Source organism: Xiphophorus hellerii, chromosome 21, assembly GCF_003331165.1.
Source record: "Xiphophorus hellerii strain 12219 chromosome 21, Xiphophorus_hellerii-4.1, whole genome shotgun sequence".
Taxonomy (NCBI): Eukaryota; Metazoa; Chordata; class Actinopteri; order Cyprinodontiformes; family Poeciliidae; genus Xiphophorus; species Xiphophorus hellerii.
The window spans coordinates 4,998,973-5,026,223 of NC_045692.1; the positions used below are offsets into that span (position 1 = coordinate 4,998,973).

At 40.4% G+C, this 27,251-nt stretch overlaps 1 protein-coding gene across 2 annotated transcripts in view; it reads right to left on the bottom strand.

Annotated features, from left to right (window-relative positions):
- Positions 1 to 27,251, bottom strand: part of LOC116711717 (partitioning defective 3 homolog) — a 396,764-nt gene that overhangs the window by 13,508 nt on the left and 356,005 nt on the right. For both annotated transcript variants that reach the window (XM_032551185.1, XM_032551184.1), the window contains 2 exons: positions 17,757 to 17,877; positions 221 to 354 (listed from right to left, as the gene is read on the bottom strand). In XM_032551185.1, the coding sequence (XP_032407076.1) occupies positions 221 to 354; positions 17,757 to 17,877 (255 nt within the window). The remainder of the gene's footprint in view (positions 1 to 220; positions 355 to 17,756; positions 17,878 to 27,251) is intronic.

Here is a 27,251-nt window from a genome sequence, read left to right on the forward strand (position 1 = left end):
TTGAAAGTAGCTTTGTGGGGCAGTGACTTTGAGGACATCTAAAGCAATAAGTGAACGATTGAGGAAAAAAACATGAGAGGAAAAAGAAATTGATAGAAATGGAAAAAGTCAAATGAAGGGTTTGAGAAAGGGCAGGGAGGACGTGATAAGTCACAGGGAGGGTGAGGCGCAGACAGACAGATGAGGAGGAGGAGGGGGAGGAAGAAGGCTGATGTCTCACCGTGGCAGAGAGTTGTACTGCTTCGGCGCCTGTTGGAAACCGTCTCCGTCTTCTTGCTGCTGCTGCTGCTGCTGCTGCTGAGTCTCGGCTGTGGCAGAGTGGCGTCCGCTCGGCGTCTCGGTCCCGTTGCTCACCTGGCACAAGAAAGACAAGAAACCAGCCGCTATGAGACACACGCGTCAAAAAAAAAAAAACTCACAAAGACAAACACAAAACAATTTGACACAGCTAATGATACTAGCTTCACACTCATATCTCCTCTGTGGGACACATTCCCCTCAGGGCGGAATGTGGTCTAACAGCGTGAGGCCTCTTGAGCGTTCACCTGCCAGCGGGGAACAGTTACTATGATGGCTGTGGTGCTAAAAAAACAACAACAAAAAAAAGGTCTTTACTTATTTATTGGTTAAGATGTTTTTAAAGCAGCATAACCTCCCTCTGAAAACACTGAAATTCAAACCTTTTCTTTGAGTACAGATATTCAGTGTGGGGGAAAGAAGCAAAGAGCTTCTCCCCATTCTTCAGCTCAGGTCACGTGTTTTCACAAGGCTTTAGGGTTTAGGAACTGAAATGACCATTGAAGTAGGTTCATTTTGTGCCTCCTGAATCATCTCTGCTCTGATTTCTCCATGTTTTTGACATGCGTCCCAAAAATGACCCACTTGTAGAGTACTAGGTCCGTTTAGGGCTGCAAGTCATTTAGAGAATATTGCAAAGGTGATAATTCTGGTAAGGAAGCAGACGGCATTTTATTGTTTGCGTCGTTAAATTTTCGTGTGGTTATGACACGTTTACTACTGAGATATTGTTAATCATTACCAATATACATTTTACCGCTATATTAACTTTATGATTATTTAGATTTGTGTCAGTGTGGCTGCATTATTATGAAATGAAATGAAATGAAATGAAATTTATTCGAACATGATACAAATATAAAAATAAAATAGTGCACAGTAACAAGAAGTGCATAAAAAAGAAGAGAAAATACAGATTTTTTGTTTCAGTTAACATATCATGCTCAAAATGGGGTAGGAAGAAGTGAGAACTTATAAACTCCTACCCCCTAAACACTTGAAACTTTAGAGTCCTACTGTCATTAAAAAAATCAAAATCAAAGTGGCAGTCAGAAGTAACAGTTACTAATATTTACCTATACATTTTCCATTTTATGCTGGTTTGTCTTTCTAAACCCTTACACCAAGTTGTTATCTGCAATACACACCTTATTGCTTTCTGTCACCCATATGTGTATCTATTGAAAATTACCTCCTTGTACTTTCTTTTGAATTGTGTTAAGCTATTGCTTTGTTTTAAATCTTCATGTAACTTGTTCCATAACTTTACACCTTTAATTGAAATACAGAAGCTTTTTCTTGTTGTTCTAAAATTGCGGATCTTGAAGTTTGAGTGACCCCTTAAGTAATACCCCCCTTCTCTTTCAGAAAACGTGCTCTGTATGTGCTCAGGTAACAACTTTTTAGATACTTTGAACATAAATTGAGCCATTTTAAATTCTACAAGCTCCTCAAATTTGAGAATTCTGGATATTATGAAGAGCGGGTTTGTATGCTCATAATAACCGACATTATGGATGATTCTAATGGCTCGTTTCTGTAGGACGGTTACCGGATGTAAAGAGCTCTTGAAATTAACTCCCCACACTTCACAACAATATGATAGATATGGTAAAATCAGAGAGTTATATAGAATATGAAGTGATTCAACATTCAATACATGTCTAGCTCTAGCCAATATGGATATACTTCTACTGAGTTTACTCTGTAAATGTTTAATATGAGGTTTCCAACTGATTTTGTCATCTATTATTAAACCGAGGAACTTATTAGCAAAAACCCTTTCTAGAGTTACGTCCTCTATTTGAACTTGGATTTCAGTATTTTTATAACAGTTCCCAAAGACCATGATTTTCGTCTTGTCCAAATTTAGGGATAATTTATTATGGTCAAACCATATCTTTAACTTACTAATCTCTGAGGTGACTGTTGAGAGAAGATGCTCTAAATTGTCGCCAGAGGCTAGAATATTTGTGTCATCGGCGAATAAGATAAATTTTAATACATTGGACACTTTACTGATATCATTTATATAAAGATTAAATAAAACTGGTCCCAATACTGATCCTTGTGGTACTCCACAGACAGTCTCCTGCCAGTCAGATTCCACATCTCCCAATTTCACAAATTGTTTTCGGCTCTTTAAATAACTCCTCATCCAGTCAGAAACTACTCCCCTAATTCCATAGCGTTCTAATTTTTTAAGTAGGATTTCATGATTTATTGTATCAAAAGCTTTCTTTAGATCTATAAATATCCCTACTGCCAGTTTCTTACTATCTGTTGCGGTGGTTATTTCTTCTATTAAGTCAGTTACGGCCAGCGATGTTGACCGGTTAGCTCTAAATCCATATTGACTGCTGATAAGTAGCGAATGTTTTTCTATGAATTGTTCCACTCTTTTCTTAAAGAGTTTTTCCAGGATTTTAGAAAATTGTGGGAGAAGAGAGACAGGCCTGTAGTTAGTGAAGAGGTGTTTGTTGCCAGTTTTATACATTGGTTTGACCTTAGCTATTTTCATTTTGTTGGGAAATGATCCCGTTTGAAATGATAAATTGCAAATATAAGTTAGTGGTTTAGAGATTCCTTTAATTACTATTTTAATAGTTTTCATGTCCAGATCATCACAGTCAGTGGATGTCTTATTTTTACATTTATTCACAATGTTTATGATTTCTTCTTCTAGTACAGGGTTGAGATATAAGGAGCTGGGATTATTCTCAATTTGATATTGCTGAGTTGCAGTTTTTGTAGTCGGTATTTTTTCTGCTAATTGAGGTCCTATATTAACAAAATAACTATTGAATTTATTGACGACACTTTTCAAACCAGTAATATTCTGTTCATTATCTATAAAATAGTCTGGATAGTTGTTATTGTTAGATTTTCTAATAACTCTATTTAAAATATTCCATGTTTCCTTAATGTTGTTTTTATTCCTATCCAGTAATTTATGATAATAGTCCTTTTTACATGTTTTTATAATATTAGTTAACTTATTTTTATATTTCTTATATTTGTTTTCTGATCCAGACGTTCTATGTTTTAGAAATTCTCTATAAAGTTTGTTTTTCTTTTTACATGCCTTTTGTATTCCTTTTGTGATCCACTGTTCATTTTTTTGATTGCTTTTCCTGTTATATTGTTTGATTGGGCAGTGCTTGTTATATAATATTTTAAATGTTTTTAAAAATTCTTCATATGCTGAATTCACATCATTCATTTTATATATTAATCTCCAATCGTAGGCCAACAACTCAGCTTCTAGAGCTTTTAATGTCTCTTCAGACGTAACCCGTCTGTAATGCGTCTCTATTTTTTGATCGTCTGTTTTGCACTTACAGTCGTAGACTATGAACACTGGTAAGTGATCAGTTATGTCATTCATTAATATTCCACTAGTTAAATTATTTTCCAGCACATTTGTAAAAATATTATCAATTAAGGTAGCGCAGTGCGATGTAATGCGACTGGGCCTGGTGATTTTAGGATACAGGCTTAGACTGAACATGGTGTTAATAAATTCTTCAGTCATTCTATGTTTATTTGGATTAAGAAGGTCAATATTGAAATCCCCACAGAAAAATGTTATTTTTTGATTAATTGTTATAAATTTTTCTTCTATCCAGTTGTTGAGTACTTCAATGTTTGATCCAGGGGCTCTATAAATGCAACTCACTAAGACATTTTTCCTTTTTTCCACGAGTATTTCTATAGTCACACATTCAAACATGTTGTCCATCACAGTTGACATTGTTTCGATCAACTTATAATTAATCTTCTTGTCAACATATAAAGCTACTCCCCCTCCATTTTTGTTTTCTCTGTTCTTACAAACCATTTCATAACCATTGATTTCAAAGTCTATGCCCTTATCACTATTGAGCCAAGTTTCTGATAAGGCAATAACATTGAAGGTCTGTGAAAGTTGTTGGAGGTATTGTTTGATGCTGTCAAAATTTGCATAAAGGCTTCTGCTATTAAAGTGAATTATTGACAGCTTTTGTTCCGTTTTAATGCTGTTGTTAAACTGATCATCGCTGTAATAGTGACAACTATCATTGCTGACATTATAGAAGTTGTTATCAGGATCAATGTCAGTTTCAATATCTTGCTGATGATAGTTTCTGTGTTGGAATACGGGTAGCTCTATATCCTCATAGGCCGCGATCTGTTGCATGTTTCTCTTTCAGAAGTGAACGTCAGCTATGTCTGGCTGTCTGTCATACATTGTTGGATAATTTAGGGGTACTAGTACGTGGATGGGTGATCAACTTATCATAACGTAGGTAAGCAATGTCCCCTCTTTGACGTGCTGCTTTTAAGTCCGGCATTAGTTCCGCCCTCCTTTTCCTTACTGCATCCGTGAAGTCTTCGTTAATGAAAATCTTAGATCCCTTAAGTGCCTTGGTGCTCTGCAGAATAGTTGATCTGTCCTTGTATCGTAAAAATTTGACAACAATGGGCCTGGGTCTGTCTCCTCTAGGTTTACCGGTGCGGTGAGCTCTCTCAATGTCAACCTTATGTTGAAAGTTTAGCTTTTCATTTAAAATAGTTTTCACTTTCTCCTCAGTCTCAGCCCAAGTCTCATTTGGTGATTCAGTAATTCCATCAAAAACCAGATTGTTTCTCCTTGATTGCCCCTCAAGGTACTCCATTTTATCAGTGATAGTCATCATGCCTTCACATACTTTAAACATGTCTGACTGCACCGTGTCACTTCGGTCCTTGTGCTTAGCACTTTCTACTTTAATATCGTCAACATCTTTCTGTGTAAATTGCAGGCTGGTTTTAATGTCCTGTAGTTCTCGTGTCATTGCGTCCATTCTGGTGTTAGTAGTGTCCACAATGATTTTAACAAAACCTTTAAAATTGTCCTGTTGTTGTTGGAGTAACTCCATATACATTTGCTTTTGCTGGCTCAGCAACTCTTTGACTTGCGTGAGTGATACATAGTCCTCATCTTGTCTCCCGTCAGTCTTGGATCCTTTTGGAGGCATTATTTCGCTTCTTTTTGCCTGTCGCTTCCTTAAGGCTCCTGCTCAGCAGTTGGAGGCCACTGCGCTGTCTCTCTCTGCTTGCTGTCAATCCAACGTGTCGTTTTCCACTGGTTGTTTTCTCGGTTAGCTCGGTTAGCTGCCGGACGTTGGCCTCGTCCCGGTTAGCAGCCGCGATGTTAGTAAACTAGCCGCAGCAAGCTAGCCGCACTGTCGCTCTGGATCCTAAAGCTGTAAGAAGCTGTTTAAAAGGAAAACATATTCCACATGTTGTAACGTTTCTGCAGTTCATTGTGGCTGCAAGAAAGATTATTATTATTATTATTATTATTATTATTATTGTTATTATTATTTTATTTATTTATTTATTTCAATTTAATGACTTGGCAAAAATAGCAATCGAAATTGATTTAACAAAAACTGTATTAATGTTTGGGGATGAAATCAATGTTTGCATTAAAATTAGACATTTTATTACCAACGCTTATTTTTATTGATACTTGCTTGTTAAAATACATGTGGAAAAGTTTTCTTTGTCATATTTCTTCATTGAAATTATGTTTTAGTAATGATAAGTCAGAAAAAAAGTCTAAAAATACCCCCCCCCCCCAAAAAATGTACATAGAGGGTGTAATTTCACACTGAAAAGTAAAAGTAGAGCCTTTTTATTTAAAAGAAAAGCTTATGTTTTTGTCTGAATAAAATATATTTTTTATATTTTTCCTGAGTTGTACCATATATGTGAGAATCCCTTTTTTGCATACTGATGGCAATCAGTAGTTGCTTTGTAGACTTAGGGAACTTTTAGTTGAGGTTCTCAAAGATGATTCTTTTTTTGTGAGGAAAGATAAATAGAATAAAAAAGCTGGACATGTTGCGTTTAGCCAAATGTTTTTTTTTTTGACTACAGCCAAATATTAGATCTAATGCTGCAATATACAGAGTGTTGCATTGTGTGTCATTAGTTGGCAGAGGTTTGGACTGTTGAGTAAGTGTTTAAAAGTCAGTCCAGCCTTGAAAGGTTTTAGGTTTGCACAGTTTAACCTCAAGCGCTCTCCCTGGCTTCTGTAATGCGCTCGGTTGCCACGGGGAACTAAAACTCCAGAGGAGCAAGAAAACTAGTTGAAAGCGTTTCCCCCAACGCCGTCAAAATGAAGCGTGGACCAGCTTCGAGAGTAAAAATAGCCAAGAGTTACTGTGGTTACGGAAAGTCATGATGAGAAATGTTGCTCAGAGAGAAACGAACCCCACAGAAAATCATTTAAAGCACTTCAAAGTCCCTGACAGGAGAGTGAGTGAGTGCGTGTGATGAGGAATTAGCTGTACCTGGGCACGGATTCGGCCGAGTGAGGCAAGTGTGGGATTTACGTCCAGCTTGAGTCAAACTTCTTCACATTTGATTCGTAGGACAAAAACACGGAGGAGTGCAGATGTTATCCTTGGATTTTAAGAGGATCTTGAAAATAAAGGTTTTTTTTAAGAATTCATTGGCCGAGAGCGTGTTTTTAAAGAGATGACGAAAGAAGAAGCATGTTTTCTTAGGCTCAAACTCTCTAATTAGAAAAAGATTGACGGTGACATCCTCATGCTTCCCACCCTATAAACCTATTGGCCTTAGTCTCCATATTCCCACAGTGTTGCCTTTGTTGTCTGATTATCTTCAAGGGTTGACATGGAGATATCGTTTCCCTCACCACCAGCGCGCCGCTAACGAGCTGGCTGATGAAAGAACAAGACAAGCCAATTAAGAGAAACAAGCAGAGAAAGTGTTGCGGACATGGCTTTACCGGGTGTCAGTTTTCATGAGGTTCGGACGGTAACGTGGCAATGCCAGGTGCTTCTCTATCGATGAGAAGAGATGATGTTTAGGAAGCATCATCTCTTCTCTTTTTACTGGATTTTGTGTTTCGCAGCTCACTTAGTGTTTCGTTTTTTTTTTGTCACGTTTCAGGTAATCTCATGATATATCTAGATGATCCGTAAAGGCCTCAGAGGTTGTTTTTTTTTTTTTATAAAAAAAAAAATGTGACAACAAACAACCAAGGGAGACCCAGGATCAAGGCAGATCTAGGTAATAAGGTCATCATTAACCAGTGAAGTGGCTGAAACTACAACGGTAACTATAGAGGAGCTGCGGAAATTCACAGCTCAGATGAGAGAATATTGATTGAGCTGGAGACCAACTGTCGTTTTTTGCTTGCACTCTTAAAACTTCACAAAACACACAAAGCCGAGTTCAAGTGAAAAGCCTCCCGTTGCAGTGTAAGTCATGTGTGTGGCTCACAACAACATTGTAAACACTCTAGCTGCGTTTCCATTACAAAAGTGCACAATTGTTTTTGTCTATATTCTTCTGATGTAAAAAAAAACCCAACTAATTTGCAATTGCGGTGTTTCCATTAAAAAAGGACAAAATTAAAATCACGTGTGAATGATTTTTTCACACCATAAGTCGCTAAAGATCCTGGCTGCAATGGACGTATATAGGTACATGAGATATATTCAAATTCAACCATGGCGCTAGCGTTAGTCATCTGTCAGCCATCAGAGAAGTTCGTGTCATATTCAGGTGTTGGAGCAACAAACCGTTTATAGTTGGGAGCGTACATATGCAGCGTTTTGGGGAAATTGTAGTTGGCAGTTTTACAGAAGAGATCCAACACGTTCAGATGACAACTTTTTATGAACTATGTGCTGTGAGAGCGCTGATGGAGCCAGCTGTACATTGCCTGAAAACTACAAAAACAAACCATCATCCTCACAGCACTTCCTATTGTCTTCTTCATTTCTGCCAGTAGTAACATCCAGCTGTTGAGCAAATGTTTTGATATAGCTGAAAAACCATTTCATCCTTGCACAAACAACTTTTTATTGAAATGTGTTTTTTTTCCCAAAATGGCTTTGTTTCCATTAAGCAAATTTATTTTGTAATTTTAATAAATGCAATTTTACAGTTAATGGAAACACAGCTAATGATCATGGTAGAAAGGTATGAAGATCCTGACTTCAGGAGCTTGGAAGAGGAAATAACAACAATGAGATGTTGACGAGCGCCAACATCTCATTTTATTGGGGTTCCAAGTCCACGGAAGTGAGCTTATAGCCAATGTAAGGTATGACACAGTTGCTTGGTGACTATCACTCATTGATCTAAATGCCTTTAAGAAGCAAGCACTGTCCTGAAAACTTCCAATTCGATCCACATACTAAGCTACCCAGTGTTGGGATCAGAGTGTGCAGAGAGGGTTGGGGTAAAGGGTAAACTAGGTCAGTAGGGCTTGGAGTTCACTGATAACTGCTTAGTGTTCTAAGTTTTCATGTTTTTGGAAGCCAAGAAAAAGGAACAAAACGTATTAGTGGGACATTCGTGGAAAAGAATCAAGCAGTGGGAATTCAGTGTTTTGGTCCAACAGTATGGCTTTGGGTAATCACTCCCCAAAACTATCCATTTTGCTCTCTGGCTGTAAAACCGAATTCTAGAAGTTGAATAGTTGGGTCTGTTTTCCACATAAAGAAATACGCCCAGGAAATCCTGACCAATCACACAACAGTTTCACATGTAGAGTAGGGCGAAAATTTCGCCTGAACAGGCGTAACAAGAAGTGGCGTGCGACAAGAGGCTGAGAACAAAAGGACGTGATTGTCGTCACACAACTGTGATAATGAGAACCAATGCCTGGGCCTTTTGTAATGAAAAGCACAAATCTGGACCTTATAGAAAAGTGGCAAGAAGAAGAAAGTCATCGGTCAAAGAAATCCACTTGAACTTCCTATTAAGGTTTTGCCAAAATGCAAGAAACATGGAGGAATGTTTTCCTGTTTTAAAATATCTGTCATTACACCAGCTTTTCCTACATTAAAGTTTGTAAGGTGATAAAATATGAACTTGTAAAGGTACTCATACTTTTCTAAGTCCTATACTGTTGACGGCGCATTATTAATTGATGGGATAAAACTCTTCTGGCAGAATAGAAGTCTTGAATAAAAAAAAAAGTCTTCCTGGAAACATCTTGTGTTCTTGAAATGGCTGCTTTCCTGTTCACTTGGACAGCTGCAATAACAACCACAATTACTTTTCACTCCACGTCAATAGCAACTCCTTTCTCAAGCTCGCCAAGTCCTTAAAAACATAATAGTATTCCACGTGGGTGGATGGAATTGGACTCGTATGTTTGAGTTTATAACAACACTTTCCCTCCGGTTCCAAAAGAGTGTAGAGCACATAAACAAATATCAGATGAAATGTGAGGGAGGGGAAGAAAACACTAGAGGAATTATTTCACTGAAGCCAAATGGTGAGAAAATAATTAGTCACGAACTCCTCTTGATGGGACCTGGAGGTGTCTGATGCCTCGGATTCATTCTGACGGGTTTGAGGTGGATGACGCCAAGTTGAGAGGAATGCATGAGAAATAGCCAGGAGAGAAAATCAGTCAGTGTAATGGCATTATCCAGGAAAGGAGAATCAGATTATTCCATGTTAGGCCTGGAATATAATGCCATATGAAATATGACATTTGTTGAAATCGAATCAAAGAGATGTCCGTGTTTGTTTTTATCCAATAACGTGAAAAATGATGTCAATACGGCACGCTTTTATCTTCCCTCGTTTCCTTTGCTGGTGTTACAGAGCGTGTTTGGAGAGAAAGAAGCAAAACATAATAATGATAAAAACCTCCTCCACCTGTTTAAACATAAAAGCCAGGGGGGGGAACGCAATTATGGAAATTATTTGGAGCCGTCAAAAGTCCCAGACAAGTGGAAGCACCTGGATGGGAGTGAAACTTTAAAAGGCGGAATAGCTGAGGTATGGATCCACTTTCGATTTACGGAAAACCTTCTTCATCGTGAAAGTATCTTCCTGTTTTGAATCAGTGCTACCTTTAAGAATTTGCTATCTTTGCCGCCCCTATCTGGCTATGTTTGGAGGCCGCCCACAGATGTAACCGCTTTAAGGAGGCAGCCGGGCTGTACACAAACAGACATATGGAAAACATTGACGCTGCTAATGGGCATACAGAACGAGAAGAAAGTGAGAGAATGGTAGTGAACCGCCACATCCTGACAAAAGCCCACTTGGATCATGATCTCCTCTTAAAGTCAGCACGCCAACCCAATTCCGCCAATTTATTATAAGGAAGCCCAGTCCATTTGTGGTTGGCGGGGTGTATAGCTTCGGGCGGCGAATCCATCTGAGTGCAAGCAGTGTGGTCTGCTGTTTCCCGGTCTCCTTGCCCAAGAAACCAGAGAAAATGGGAAACTCGTCTGGCTTTCCCCGTATCGCGTTCAGACTTGAAAAGTACAACAAAATATTTGAGCTTTTTTTTTTTTTTTTATGACTGCGGGCAGATTTATAGAATCAATTGAGCTGAAAGGTATTTTTATCATTTAGATTACAATGCTGGACTTATCTGTAAAACCGCTCAGACATAGTTCTGCCTACATTCCCGTGCACTCCATGCTGAGGAGAGAAGGCGATCATTTAATCCGAGATTTGGCAGCAGCGGACTCACATGACAATGCTGCCATGATTGTAAAAAAAAAAAAAAGTGATTTGCACACTAACGAACAAGCTAAATCACTATGATTATCTGTCAGGTGCTGCACATATTTTAGCTTCAGTTGCTCGCAGTTATTCCCGACTGCAGTGCCTCGCAAAAGTACTCATCCATCATGATGAAGTTGTGGTGAAAGTATGTTGGGGAACAATAAACCAAGATTTAAACACACAGTTTAATCCATCAATCAAACATGGAAACAACAGGGCATATCTGCAAACGTACCACAACTTGGCGTCCGTCCAAACTGGGGGTTTTGCAGGAATAACTTACTGGATTGGGTTTTCTTGTCAACATGTCAGAAATTGTGCTTTTTATCCTATTAACAGGTATTTCAAAGGGTTTAGTTTGTTTGACACAATGATGTTTGAAAGCAAACTACACCAATTGAAAATTTAACCAATGTTGTAAGATCTACAGGACTATCAGGTAAGAAAACATCCTGAATTGTGGTCATCTTTGTTTGTAGTTTGCCACAAGTTTTACAGAGTACCCACCAAACATATGGGAGCGGGAGCTGTGGTTAGACCAACACTGAACCTTATGACTAACATGCAAAACCTTATGCTTGTCCTCTGCTTTGTGTTGCTTTATCGCATAAGATTGTGGTTGAAATGTCACAAAATTCAAAGAGTTTGAGCGCAAGAATGCAGAGACACTATCTGCATCGGTCAAACCTAAAATTGCCTTCAAATTTTTTTACATTTTAATGCAAAATTCACATTTTGAAAGCTTTTGTACTACCATTTGGGTCTATAAAGAACGCAAGCACATAAGAATTACCACCCAGCTTCATTCTTAGGCAGTAAGCTAAGGTTTTTGGAAACGGGGAAATTAGTTGTTACAATCCTATTGTTAAGTCACAATTTTACCAAGCAACCCAGGCTTAACTTCAGCACATTAGGTCAGACGGGTTTCCCGCTGTATGCTCTTTACAACGGCTGCTGGAATAGTTTGTTGTTGGCTTACCATTCAGAAAGCACTTGCTGCATTCTTGTTGGTTGTACAGGAGGCTCTACTTATGCTTTTCAAACATGCACGGTTGTATAGTAGTGCATCTTGTTTGCTGCCATTTTCACATGGGAGAGTAAACATTGACTTTGGAGAGTGTGGCCAGCAACAGATTATTTGGATTTAAAGTGACAAGAAGCCCTAAAACAGCTCAAAATAGGCAGAACTGAGCAAACTGAAATCTAATTATCTAAAAAAATGTTTGTGGAAAAAAGACCTAATGAACATGTTTTATACAGACCTACCCTAACCTCTTCAAGGAAGTGTAATAGTTTGCCTTTAAACACAGAAAAGGAAACCACACCTCCGGTTCTAAACTGAATCCTCCATGGAATTTCCACACAGCCACCCACACTCCTTGTATTGTGTGTATACTCAGAACCAGAGAGTCACATTGAGCCTCGGCGCAGGCTCCAACATCTAGCCTCAAGAAAGTCAAGTGACTGTGGCTAAAAGTAGCTTATTCTGCATGTGATCACAGAGCAGGGAGGCAGCTGTACGCAATCCAGGCCTCCCCATCAACATAAAGTACTATAACGAGGGCAACTAAAGTTTACACAAACACAATAAATACTTGTGGACACATGTACCCTGGTAGCATGAGATAAATAATGTCATAAAATCCAAAAGAATTCCCATAAATAGGAAATTTACAAGCTGCTGCTGGTCTGTTTGATCCGAGGCACCAGCATGGCGCTCACACTCCGCTGTGTGGTCATCCTCATCATCGGTGCCCCCGCCAAACAGCGCATATCGATTTTAATAGCAGAGAGGAAACACTCTGCAAAAAAAAAAGAGAAAAAAAAGGCAGCTCTATTAAAAATATGCGCAGCTTCATGATAAACATCTGGAAATCCTCTCAGAGCAGCGGAGAGCGAGGGAGGGAGGCAGGGAAATCATGATAGACAGGGCTTCTTGTGTCTCGGACGTTATTCCATTAAGGTTGGAGCAAAGGTTCGAGTGCTGACCTGTTCACAGCCATTACAGCTGTTCACAGCAGCCACACCTGAGCCCAGCGGCCCACTCCCCCTGGGAGAGAGGCTGGGGTCAAATGAACGGTCAGCATGCCCCCATGCTTCAGACGGATCTATGAATTTTCTTCCGCTGGTAGCCACACCTCATCAGGATTGTAGCTTTTTCTGACAAAATAGTTGCAAATGCAAATGTTATTATTTTACCAATACAATAGCTGTTTGTTCATATGTCTGTTTGTTCCAACGGTGGAACTAACAGATGCTGCACAATCTCTTTAAGTCATACATATTTGTAGCTTCTATCCTAGGCTCTGCTCTAACGTTTCTATAGACACATTGTAACATGATGTCACATGCGCAAAACACTGCTCCCTGATGATTTACTTAACAATGGGTTAAGGTGCATTTTGCCATGTTCTTGCTTTATTTTGGTCTACAGGGAGTGTAGCAGCTCAGTATCATTTGACAAAAATATTCTGTCATGTAGTCTTGTTGACCTGAAATGGCCCGTTTTTATAACATTTTGGGATTTTTCTAAACCTCTTTTACCATTGTGCTTATTTGACAAAGTGACAATAAGGCCAGAGTCCTCATCCAGGGTATTGCCTTGTTGTTACAAGAAACTGGCCTCTGTGTCACCTCATATTTATACCTAAGGTGAAACAATGTTGTGTATTATGAAATAGACATTCATAGAGGCTCTAAGTATCATAAAAGATTGAAATTCAAAAAACTCTAGTTACATTTATTGTAAGGGAATTGACAAGGGTGCCAATAACGGTGCCACCAACGAAAATCTATTTTAAACTATGCTACTGAAATTGAAACCAAAAAATAAATAAATTCAGCATTTGGCACATCTCTTACCAGTGGTGCCAGCTAACACGTCCCATCTGTAATCCAAGTTGGTGCAGTTTGCTTTTACAAGAAACACAGAATTTAAAGAGTGAAAGGAGGCAGCAGCTGCTTCGGTTCAGAGCTGCGTGGAAGCCATTATGATGTAACCTCGGGTAGTGAGGTACGGCGGTCGTCAAAGAGCACCACGTCGAGTCTTTGATGTGGAAGGCAGCTGACCGCCCCGTTGGAGCATCTCATGTTTTTTGGGTATTTTTTTTTCTATATTGAATTCAGTAAACGTTTGGATTTACAAGAGTGGAGGTCTTAACGGTTTCCCTTTCATCGACGCGGGCAACGTTCGAGAATGACACGGAGCAGGGTCCGCTGTACGAAAGGACCGTATCAGTTTCAGCTCAAAGTGGATTACTAATTGCTCTGAACAGAACACAACCGCAAGGTTACATTTTTGTGCGAGGTCCTGTAATATTTTGTGAAATAGCAGAAGGATGACTTTGGCTGCTCCTATTTTCATTTCCCCCCCCTCACAGTTTTCATAGATTACCTCCGTCCATGACTGTTCCCGCTGTTGACTAATCAAAGTTCCAGTGTTTCTTCCATTATATTGTCAGCCTGGCGGGCCACCAGGCATCACTTGCCTCCTCCACTTGGCTATTCTTTCATTTATTTTAAATTAGTTTTTGATACACTAATAACAGTGATAGGAAAAAGCTTAAAGTGGCACAGACTACCACCTTTCACTCAACATGATCTGTGTGGAAGGTGCTCTTGAAGAGAAGCTTAACTTGTATTTTTCATTTTGGAGAATACTGCACCAATGTACGCGTCAAATATCAATTCCTTACGGCAAGCTGCTGGTATCAATAATGAGGTGTATATTAACATCCTAAACCACAAGTAGCAAAATGCGCCATTTTTTTTCCAGTGCAATTGCGTTGAGAATCTGAACACATAGTGGAGCAGAGGACGTCGGATTGCGTAAAAAAAAAAAACACGTGTTGGTGTCAATACCATGCAGTGGCATTTATGTATGTTTTATCATCATCTTATGAGTGATCAGCCTCTAGATTTTAGGGCATTTTGCCCAATCGGTAACACTACGAGGGCAGACCCAACGGGACGATCGCTCATCTTTTGAAAATCACTGAAACTACGCGAACCTGCCATTCTGCTCCTGTCCTAATCACAACCAGTTTAACGATAAAGCTTGGTACGACAGTCGACTCGCTCTACCTGCTATTTTCGGATAATAAGACATCAGCAATCTGTAGCAGAAAAGCTTAAGATGACTAAAGATCAAAAGATGCCATTATCTTTTTAAAAGATAATGGCATTTGATTATCCATACACAACCTACAGAAAGAGTGGTTTTATGTAGTTCACTGCTGTATTTTCTTTGTTGTTGTGTTATTTCCAAAATGTCCAGTCAGTTCTTTTACATTTTTTTAAACACAAAAGCACTGTTGGACTACCCTAGCACCGCTACCAAGTGGCTTAGCTGATTTTCTGGAGGGAACCTTGCTGAACCTCTCTAGATTTTATGCATTATTACACTAGTGGATCTGATTACAGGTGCTTCCTTTGCGATTACTTGTTTACACAAATGGAATAAGACGATGACTAATAATATGGATCCTCCTGGGACCGCCCAGTAGCTCGTTGCTAGAGGAACAGCACTGGTATGCCCAGCAATGTCAACAGTCACAAGCAATTAGGAGCTCAGATGCTGAAAGAGAACGACTTAAACTGCTTAGTGCTGAACAAACACTTAACATCTCGCAGTGAACGAGAGGAGAGAGAGAGAGAAATTAGGAAAACAGAGATAGATGTCGGCTCAGTGATTCTTTGCCCATCAGCTGGACAAACACTGACGCAAACCCAGAGCAAACAAAGACTGCCTTTATCCACACAGGAACTTTCTGGGAAGTCTGCAGATTGCTGCAGTCTTACCTAAAGTGTTTTGAACAACTGCAAAAAAGGGAAAAAAACGCAGCAGGACACGAAGGTCATACCAAAGCAATTAAGCTGGAAAATTGTGTGCCGGTTAATTTGACTTTCAAGGTCTGACATTCTGACCCGACATTTAGATGACGGCTCCAATAGGTTCATTGGTTTCTCAACTGTTTTTTTTTTTTTTTTGTTTGTTTGTTTTTTTGCAATAAGGACGTGGAAAACAAAAACAAAAACAAAAACAAATACACACCTGTTAAGCCTAAGAGGAGCTTCCAAAGACATGACATCAAACATCTCAAATTGTTTAAGAAGTTTTATTTAAACTTTTGACTTTGAAGAAAGCAATAAAAACTGCCTTTAAAAACAATCCCTCTCATTATTCTGGCAGTTGGAAAACTAAAAAATGTTAGTAATTGATGTCAAACGGGAAAAGTTTATTCTGATTTCACGTCAGACAGTGTGAAAAAAAATGCATACGTTTCTTTTTATGTAGTGTATGCAAACGTCTGGTTTAAACTTCAGTTAAAATGACTAATAAAGACACGATCTATAAATATAGAAACTTTAACTCAATTAAAAAGTTTTAGTAATAATAATAATAATAATACATCTTATCTATAAAGCCCTTTTCAAGACATTCCAGCACACAGTTCAGTAATAAAAGTTATAAACAACAACAATACTAACCACTAGCAATCAGGGGAATATTAGACATTAAAAGCAAATGTTGAGAAGTAATAGTTTTCAACAAAATCATTGATGGAGCCACTAACAATTCATCTAAATAGAAGGAACTGATGCTTTTTGCAAAATTCTTTCTTAAATTTTTAAATCAGTGCCTAAGATTTTCTAGTCATCAATCTATAACTTTCTGATTTTTTAGGGTCTACACTTGATATGATGCAGGAGCAGCTGCTGTTGGGTACGGTGACCGACCCAGCAGGCTGTGGGCTGGTCTCTGGGAAGATTGTTGACGTGCGCAGTGAGTTATGGATTCTTTGAAATATAAGGACATTTTACACGGAAAAATATGCTGGATCTGCAGTTTCCGGCAATTCAGTCTGTCTCTCAAAGTGTTTAATAAAACTTAAGCACACCATTTAAGCTGAACTCCAGTTAAAGCCCAACTTCTGATGCACAGCAGGGTGGGATGAGATTCAAGCCGGAATAAATTAACAACGCAATTAACTTAATTACCTTTTTCCAATTATGAAGAGGAAATCCCATTGTTGTCCTAGATCAATCGTGGAAGTGGAGATCAGCTTGAAGAAAGTGCTTTCAAAGTTTAATTGAGAAAATGTAAAAAATCCCTCTAATCATTTTTTAATGAAAATTAAACGGAAGGCTCGGTGCCATCAGTTTCCTTTCAGCAGTAAGTCCTGCAGAGTTATGTAGCATAAAATGCTTTTCTTCAGTAATATGTCTTCACCGACTTTTATGTATCTTATACATGTCGCGTCACGGCATGGTAATCAAGCGGAAAGAAAACAACGCATGACTTTGCAAATTTCTTTCGAAAGTAAAATCTGAAAAGAGTGGCATTCAGCCCCGAGTTGGCTTTGTAACAGTCAATGAGTCCCAGTCTCAATGCCTTTCCTTAATATTTAGCTCCTTTCATCTTTTCTTTGAGCTTTCTCCTGCTTCTCTGGGTCTGCTGAAGAAAACATCTCTGGAGCTAATAGCAGCTTCTTTAAAACCTGATACTCCAGTCAGCTTAGGTTTTTATTTGGTAAAAAGAAAAATCCTCACAAGTGTGCACTTCTTTATGTAGAATTCCAAGGTTTGACATAGGTATTTGTTATTTTCAGTCGGACGACTGTTGGGATAAGTAATCAAACTTTCTGCTCTGTGCCTTCTGTTTTTATGAGATTTATTTTTACCATTCAAGAATTTATGACACATCTTAATGGGAGTCTGTGGATTTATTGAATAAAAAATCCTCACCAGAGCATAAATGTGTGAAAGAAAAAAAACAACCGCGAAATGTTAAAAAATACGACAGACAAGTCAGAGCTTATTTGGCGGAGGGGGGAAAAAAAAAGTGATGTAAGGATAAAAGTAGAAGAATCAGTGGCTGATTCAGCATCTTTGTGACAGAGTGCGGCGCTCACCCAGGACTGGTCGAAGCTGTAGGAGCTCTGATGTTCCTCTGGCTCCTCCCCCTGCCTGGCCTGCTGGAACTCGTGCCTCAGCCTCTGTATCCGGTCATGGTTGCTGGGAGCCATCTGACTGCTGCCGAGAGAGGTCGAGAAGACGTTAAAACCAAGACGCCGCGGCTGCGAGTCTTCACCGAGAACATCACTGATGCTCCAGGTGTTACCTCTAACCAGCATGTTGATCCAGGTGCCTTTTTTTCCTCCCTCCCCAACACATTTAAATAATTCACTTGACCACACCGACTCCCCTCGGAAAGCGCTTTCAGGGATCCCCTGATCTGACAGTCGTGATTTGAGCTTGCATATCTGGACTGACATTTCTCAAGTGCCTCTTTTTTTTTCTTTTTGGTCTCTTTCTTCCAACCTTCCCTCTATTTCTAGCCATTACTGCAAACACCCTCATAGCCGAGAATGCAACACAGCCGAATGATGTACGTCTCTATTCAGAATGCTGAAGAATGTCGGCCTTTTATAGCACATAGTCATTAAACAGCGTGGAAAACCCTCATTTACATCTCCTTCATTAAAGGCCTTTGAGGGGCCTGTCAATAGGAATCAATAGCGCTCCCTCAGCTTAATCAGGCTCTCCTTTTATCATCAGCTACAGAGGCAGCACATGACAAAACACATAATTATGATGAAACAACCGGCTTGATAATAAGCCCGAGTTTATGCATACCGCGAGGATGAAAGTGACCAAAGGTTAGGAATTTGCGCTGGGTGGGGGAGGGAGGATGTTCAGGAGGGGTGGTGATGGACTGGAATGAGCGGTGCGGGTCGGGCAAGGACGAAGAGATAAAAGTACGAGGGATGTTCACGGCGGAGGGGGGAATGCGAAAGGTTAAACAAAAACACGTGGGAAGGCAAAAAAAAAAAAAAAAAAAAGAAAAAGAAAAAAGACACAAAGTGAGCCAAGATGGATGTAACATTAAAGGCCAAAAAAAACACATGAAATCAAGAAAAAATGACGATGAAGACGAGCTTCAAAATGGACCGGCCGCGTCTACCCGGAGCCGATCGCACAGGTGGCGCCGCGAGCGCCGGGAAGTGATTGCTTATTTAGACTCCGAGGATTCCGAGCGTAATTATGCCGATAATTGCAGATTAGAATGAGCACATCCCTCTGATGATAATGGGCACCAGGACACGCTGCCAATCAGGCTTCATTAAAAGCACAATAAATAGCTGCTCCTAAATGATGCATGGATCTCGGCGCTTCCTTCTTAGCAGCACTTGGGGGAGACTCGGTTATCGTGTTATTCATACTGCCTGATCACAATCAATTGTATTAGTTATACTCCATTTGATTCCTATGAGTTCATACGTGTGGGGAGTGCATTAGGCCCTTTTTATGCGGACGAGGGCAATTAGGTGGCTCGCTGGGGTGTGAGGTAGCTTATGCTTTTATGGTGTGGGCTGATGGTGGAGGCTTTTTGTTGCTGTTCATTGCTAAATCAATGTTCCCTCTCTATTTATTTGAGGTGGATTAAATAGCAAAGGCCATAATAAAAAAATGTGATTAATTAAAATCAGAAAGCCATTCCTGAAAATGTTCTCTCTTTCTTTCCCTTTCTATGCTGGTGGGTCTTACTTTGATATAATTTGAATTGAAGTTGGCGCTTTAGCATTAGCTTCTCACCAATGATTGAAGGTCTACTTTAACTCCAGATTTTTTTCCGGTTTTGAAAGTTTTCATATCCCTTAGAATTTTTCACGTCACAATTACAATTTCATGTAACAGACCGTCACAAGGTAGTTAGATGGTCTTTTGCTAGCTTTTTGCTAAAGCTAGCAAAAATACTGGCTTCATGCAAATAGTCATCTGAAAAGTGGGTATGAATGTGTTTGCAAGGTACCTATTAAATCTCTCTTCTATTTCTGCTTAGACAGCGGACGTTCTGCAACCATCCCAGCTTGTTAAATGAGAGGCTTAACAAGACAGGAGGAGGTGGGAAAACTCCAAACACAGATCTGTGAAGTCCACTGCATGCAATTAGCTTAATCCCTGCTGCTGGTCAAAGAGAAGGCCAGACTCACTGCAAACGAACAGTTTCATAGATTTTTCTGTTTGACCCTTCAGGGAAGGTTTTTGTTACAATCAGCATCTCAAACGTGTACCGGCTATGAGAGCCAGGTACTTTATGCCACAAACAACTCTACTAACATTCTTCTTCCATTCTCACAACCAACCCGGTCTGTATAAATAAACAGGGGTCTAGTCTAGTGTGTGACGGATGATGTGGTGGGTTGAAGAATGTGAACAGATGAGTGAAAACAAGTCTTGGAGCAAATTAAAGAATCAGAACCCTTGTGTTTCAGTAACTTGTGCTGCAAATGGAAACTGCGTTGAGTACAGGCCTAGACCCGGGGTGAGATTTAATGAAGGGTAAAACTACCATGACAGTACAAAGGAAGTCTGGGGATTATCAAACTGCTATACAGTGGCTCCTGTTCTCGGTCCTCCGCCCCACACGGCTGTGTCCAGACACCGGTTTCCTGGAAAGACTTCCACGCTTTGTGAAGGCAATATGGAGTAAGCTATATCTCAGAATTAAGCAAAGACACCAATTAGGGACGAAGTCGGCCTGCTTTGACAAGCAGCAAGCGTCTGGCACAACTCTGTAGACTCAAAAGATGGATTTAGTCGACTACACTGTAACTCCTTGAATTGAGCCCGAGCAATTCAGCGGTTAATTAGTCGGTCGTGACTGTTACCGATGCATCAAGGTCTCACTGTTAAATTTACCTCCGAATGCATCAGCGTCTGTAATGAGCCTAAAGTAGAAGTGCGACAAGTGGAGACTGGCACAGGAAACCAACAACTCAGATCAGGAGACAACCTCACAGACTGGGCAGAATGTGTCACTGTAGCATTAGTTGGGTATTAGGGAACATAAATGAGCAATCCTCATTAATTTGCTCTTACCTGTGTAAGAGGAAAAAGGTCCCTGGTAACATGTGCACAGAGAGGCAGAATGCCTGTCATGATCTTAAGAGCGACAATTTAGATGCTTGTCCAGGGTTTTCCCCAGAAAACGCGCTAAGGCCAGTAGTTGGGCGCTCGGGCAGTCTTTTGAGCAGCGGCCTGCCATGCTTTTGATTTTAAATTTTTTTTAAAGTTGACAGGAAATTTGAAAATGTCACATGATAATTATGTGTTATTGGAACATTAATGCCATAAATAGCTGAAAATAACCTGAAACTAAGGACGGATATAAGCCTCAAAAGACTTGAATGTGCTACTGCATTGGAAGGTTGTTCTAAAAATATAAACCTGTCAGGTCTAGATACAAACAGGTGCTCCATTTTACAGAATCGTTCAATAAACGTGTCATATTTCTTCCATTTCAGTGATGCAATACTGAATTGCTCTACCACATAAAATCTCAATAACACAACCGTACGCCAAACTTTGCGGCCGTAACACAACAAAATGTGAAACAGTTCAAGAGTTATCGGTTCACTTAAAAAGCGCCGTCGACGCAGACGGGGAAAGGGCAACGCTTTTCCCGTCTGCTACAAGTACACAGAACATTCACACCATTGCTGCCTCTAGAGCGTGTCTGAGAGCTTATTGAGAGAGGCGAACTTGTGAATTTACAGGCGGGCAGGGTCAGAACAAATAAGACTTCTGTGGCATATGAATAAAAACAACATTTCCAATGATTCTCTACACCTGCCACTTTGAATGCAACAGCTGAGGTAGAAGAAGTCCAAAAAGCTGCGGGCTTCGGTAGTAACAAGCGATAAGTGCTCCGGTTTTCACAGCGGACAGAACAATGGCGGGTGTGTGTTTGCATGTGTCCGAATGCGTGACCCCCGCTCCCACCTGTGGTTTTTTTAAACCTGGTGGCCTGCTGACAGGGGTCACGAGCGCTCTAAAGCTGCAGCTGGGGGTGTGCAGAGGCCTGTCAGTGTAATAGTCATCCTTTGATCCAAGAGGATTTTTGCAGATGTCTCCCACACCAGAAGGCTTAAGCCGAGAGATGCAAACTATGCCGCAGTGCGCCTGTTTGCTTCTGTTGGCGGATCAAAGGCGCTCCGAGTCTCTGCATGTCCCGTAAACGCTGCCACCGGCTAATAAAGGAGTAATCCCGTCACTCTGAGCATAACACATATCATATGAGAATACCTGGAGGTCAGAGGGCGCTCCAAGCCAGCTGGAGCCGGTGCGTCGGAATTACCGAGGTTAAAGTTTCTGGAGGAGATTGACAGGAGCTCCGCGAGTTGTCGCTGGGTGTTCATTTTCAAATAAACTAAACAAAAAGCTGAAAGCTGCCGGAGCGACTTTAAAGTCCGACATTCTGCTGTTTTCTTATCTGATCAATGTTGATTGAAATTCTATCAGATTATCTGGTTCCTTGCCGTGGCCCCAGTATCTCTCCGCAGCAGATGAGGGCGCAGGCTTCTTAAGTCTGGGCCCTGTGGCAATCTTGCATCAAGTCAAAGCCTCGGCTCATCTTTATTCCATCACCCTGTGGACTTTCATTTATTTCAAAGACGGAAAGATGAGGCTTTTTTTGGGGCGATGGACAGCCTTTGGGACCAACTGCGATGATAGAAGGAGATTAGATCTATATTACCCCTGGTCATATATGTAGGGAAGAAGGACTGAGATAAAACATTTTTTAGGGTTTTTTTTTGGGGGAGGAAACCATCTTCAGCCAATCACCGTGATTTTGGGAAGCAATCAATTGAAAGTGTTTCATGCATATATACCCCCTTCTGGCATTTCCTTCCTTGTGCCTTATAATACATTCTCATCTTCAAAAAAAAAAAAAAAACTCTCTTCATGCCTCGTTCCTCTATTACTTTCCTCATTTTATTTCAATATGTTTTATCCTTAACTGACTCAATGGTCCTTTGAGGTTTGCTAACATTAACACTTTAGCTAATTTTTATATAGAAACTAAGCTTTACATACCAAATGTAATATGTCAGTGGTAGTCAACATGCTAGTGATAGGCCTCATGCTAACGTTAGAATGTTTTAAATATATTAGCTATGTTTAACATAGTGAAAGTAGCAAGTCAATGTAAATGCTTGTGATACCACATGCTATTGACAGCATTTAAGCTAACTTCAGCATTTTAGCTTATTTTAGATTAAACACTAATGTTGAATGAAGCAAGTCAATGTTAGTCAACATGCTAATGGTACCCCTCCAGCTGTTGACTACATTTTAGCAAGCCTTACTATCGTTGCTATTTTTCAGCTAATTTCTTCAGAAATACAAACTTTTCTCATTTTATTTCCATTCATTTTATCCTTAAATGCCTCCACTGTCCTTTGTGGTTAAAGAGATAGTTTATGAATCCCCCTCTAACCTCCTCATGCTCTCCCACTAGCCTGGTAAGTGACAGCTGCAGGCCTGACAAAGGGTCTGATAATACCCTGGATTTGTCAGGCTCTGACTTCACCCATGTGTTCCTGTGACTGGTGCACCATCAGTGGCGCCTCTCCAGCTGAACCTCCCGCGCTTTGAGATCGCAGCCCTCGCCGAGGTTGAGCTGTGTGAACGGGTATCCATGGTTTCAGTCAGACTGCAAAGCAGCACATACGGAGGTCCTCGGGGGTCTTAAGAGGCCATCATCTGGGACACCCGCCGAGGCCACAGTGGTGGCGTGACTGGGGGCTTGGAGCTCTGATTAGGAAGGGACAGAAGCGACGTCTGTGGAGCTGCTCCTTCCAGCGGGCGGGCAGTCCGGCATGGCAGGGCTCTAGTGTGCAATTCATCTGTCGATCCCCAACGGTGAAAGATGTAAAAATAAGCCTGCCCCAAAGTGGAGCACAGAAAAATGTCATCTAGGGAAATAGAGCTGATGATTATGAAGGAAACAGGCATTTCTTCAGTGTCATCTACAACCTTGTATGGTGCCTTGTGAAAGTATTCACCCCTCTTGGCATTTTTTGTGTGTTTTTCTTCATTACAAGTTGTATTTAAATGTTTTTTAAATCTAAATTGTATATAATGCATCGGAAAAAAGTGTTCTAAGCTGATGAAATTAAATAAGAAAAAAAATGAAATCCAACTGTGTCACACCGTTTCTGAAAGGCCTCAGAGGCTGCAACACCACCTCTAACCAAACACCACCGTGAATATCCACGAGCTCTCCAAACAAGTTAGGGACAAAGTTGTCCAGAAGTAAAAAAGAAAAAGAAAAAAATCAAGGTTGGGTTATAAAACAAATGTATCAAAATCTCTGATGATCCCCCAGAGCACCGTCAAATCTATTTTCATCAAATGGAAAGAACATTGTTCCACCACGGACCCGCCGAGAAAGGGCCGCACACAAAAGCTCTCAGGAGGAGGTGGTGGAGTCGATCCACATGAAGCCAAAACCATTACCACCGAGGTTGTTTAAACTCTCCCTGACAAGCTGCTTACCACCTAGAAAGACTGTAGAGGTAAACTTGTGTTGAGATGTTTAAAGCTTTAGATTAGGGGTCTTCAACTCTAGACCTTGAGGGCCGGTGTCCAGCAACTTTCAGATGTGTCCCTGGTTCAACACGTCTGAAACAAATGACTCAATCACCTCCTCAGTATGCAGTTACGTTCTCCAGAGTTCTGCTGACTGTTTGACTCAGGTGTGTTGAAAAAGGTTGGAGGACCCCAGACATTGTGGTCTAGACAAGGTTGGGCTATCGTTGTTGATCTCTTCAATGACTGCAACAATGAAGTTGCATCCTAGGAGTGCCAGACTGCAATGGTGTTTAGAAAAGAGAACTGAAAAGAAGGCAATGTCAAGTGATTTGTGGATGTGAGAATGTCTGTAGTGCTTTGACGGAGTTAAGCAAGATGTCAATGACTAAGACAGTAAGTACTATGTAACCAACTTGTCTGGGTAGTAGTGTGTGAAGCGGTGAATGTACCCAGTTAGAAAAAATAACTAAATGAGAACATTCTGGAACTGACTGAAAATTTGCTAAGAATCACTTGCACTGTTGTGGGGAAAACAAAAGCTTCAGATGTGTTGATGGCTGCCAACTTCTGTCTCTGCACCAGTCATGTCTGTGTACCATAAAGCTCCAGTCTATATCATAATCACGACGGTGCATGGAAATAACTAAAAAAAAAAAAGGAGAGGGAGAGAGAGAGAGAGAGAGAGAGAGAGAAGAGTGTTCTTAAGAGAGCAGAAAACCAGCCAGCATATTAACACGTTCTGCAAAACAAGGCAGTCGTTTTCCAGGCCGTCAGCTAATAAAAATCTGCTACGTTAATGTGGTGTTTGCATGACTCATCTTACAGTCTGCCACGAGTCAGCACTTCTTCTCTTCAGACAGACTGTATGCATTCATGAAGTCATAACCAGTGTTATTATTAGCCCATTGCGCAGTGTGGCTCACATTGATCTTAAAGGGGAAAACCACTGCTCATTCCAATGTAAATTAAATCGCAATTATCCACTTAAACGGTTAAATCTACAAGTACCGAGGGCTATAAACTTGGGAAAAAAAAGAAAGAAGATACAGTTACTTGAAATGTAAATTTTTAAGATGTTTTACAAACCACAAGAGGTAGGAGAAGTTCATTATCTAACTTTTATAGGTTTAGCAAAAATCTAATTCAGTCTAACACAGTTTAAACTCCACATCAAGTGCTTTATTTCCATCCTGTTAAACAGATTTAAAATACAAAAAAAACCAAAAAAAAAAACATCAAAGGAAAGTCAACGTCATGTTCACTGCATGGGAACAGAAAACTCTCTGCAAACAGAGTTAGCCCTGATGGTTCTGAAAATCTCAATGATTCATTCTCAGCACTCGGTGTAAAGATGGAGAACTGTGAAGCACGGGCCACTGATGGCAATGAATTGACTCAAAAAGAGACAAAGTATTTGCAGAGCGAGAGACGCACTCTAACACCTGCATCCCGTTCAGGGCAGGGCCTCTTCGCACAGAGACAAAGACGCAGCAGTGTGAGATGATCGTCTAAGATAACTGCATGTGTGAAACTTGCAAGTACCTGACGTAAAAAAACTTCAAGCGGTGGATTTTGCTTCTGATCCCAATGACTCAAAAAATGAAACAAAAGCGAACATGTGAGTCAACCCGACCGGTGAAATTAGCTGAAGTATGCTTTCTTTTGTAATATACAACATTACACCTGAGGCAACTCTCCATTCCATGGTACGAAATCCAAAGAAAAGCTGTTGAAGCTTTACGCTAATGTATCCAGCTAAACAGCTTTTATGAGCTCATTAGGTTTTAAAGACAACTTTTATGAGATATCAGTTGCCTTTAATAAAATCCCCGACAACAGCATTATATAGTTGCCCGACAACCTCTGCATTTTATTTCGATTCAAATTTTCGATCATGTTAATTGTAGTTTCTGTATTTAATCGCATTGATTTGAACACTGCAAGGCACTAAACCGATATGCAGTAGGAAAGTGAAAGTGGCCTATTTTCTAACCCTGAAGATCCAGTTCAAACTCTTGACAAACGTGCGTTGGCTTTCGACCTGAGGCCAATCAGCTCCCCTGCCTCCCATTTACTTTAACACCCTCCTCTCAAACTGAAGCGTCTATCAGCTGCCCCCATTGCCCTTGTCTGACCACCGCAAAAAGATGGGGTTTTCAAGTAAAACACACCACACATGCCAGCACGGCAAATGTAAAAAATAACAACAAATTCAATGTTTTGGTATTCTGTGCTGCTAGAAAAAGAATGGAAAAGGAAATTGAACATTATTTATAAGAAATGACCTTCAATTAAATGTACAGCTAACAGAGCAGACTCGCGACACAACCGGAAAAAATGTCTTCTGTGGTTTGTGAGCTACTCCAGGTGAACGAATCCAAAGGTTTTTATACAACGTACGAGCTCGGTGGTTGTTTAATGCAAATATATGGGAACCTGTCAGAATACGAAGGAGCAGATTGATCTACTCAACACATACAGATATTCACATGCACCCGAACCTCTAGTCTTGTTTGCTTTTCTGGTACATTACCAAAGTGACACACTCTGACAGACTACCTGTAATGAAAAGCTAACATCAGAATTTAAACAGGCTCAAGAAGCAAAGGTCGATTGGCTGTATATTAGATGAGATTTCAAAAATGTATCACTGCAACAGACTTGCCTTCTTAGGCTTGCTTTCATACTGTGGCTTTTTTTTCCTCCTCCTTCATTTTCTTCTTTTTTTGTGCCAGCGTGTACAGCCAGTTTTAATCCTTTTTTAATGACTAACAAGCAGAGCAGAAATCCTGCCTTTTATTAGGGCACTCGGGTTTCTCGGGTTCGTTCTAGGAGGCTTACACCTGTAAAGAATCTCATTTACTTCAGCGCGACGTCACGCTGCGCCGAATGCAGACGATCGCTCCCTTTTCCAAATGTCAGAGCCCCGACGCCCAGCATGTGAACCACGAGCCGGCCGTAAATAATTCACATCAGCCCCGCGTTGCTTCCCTCATTGCCCCGTGCGCATCCCAACAAGTCTTCTC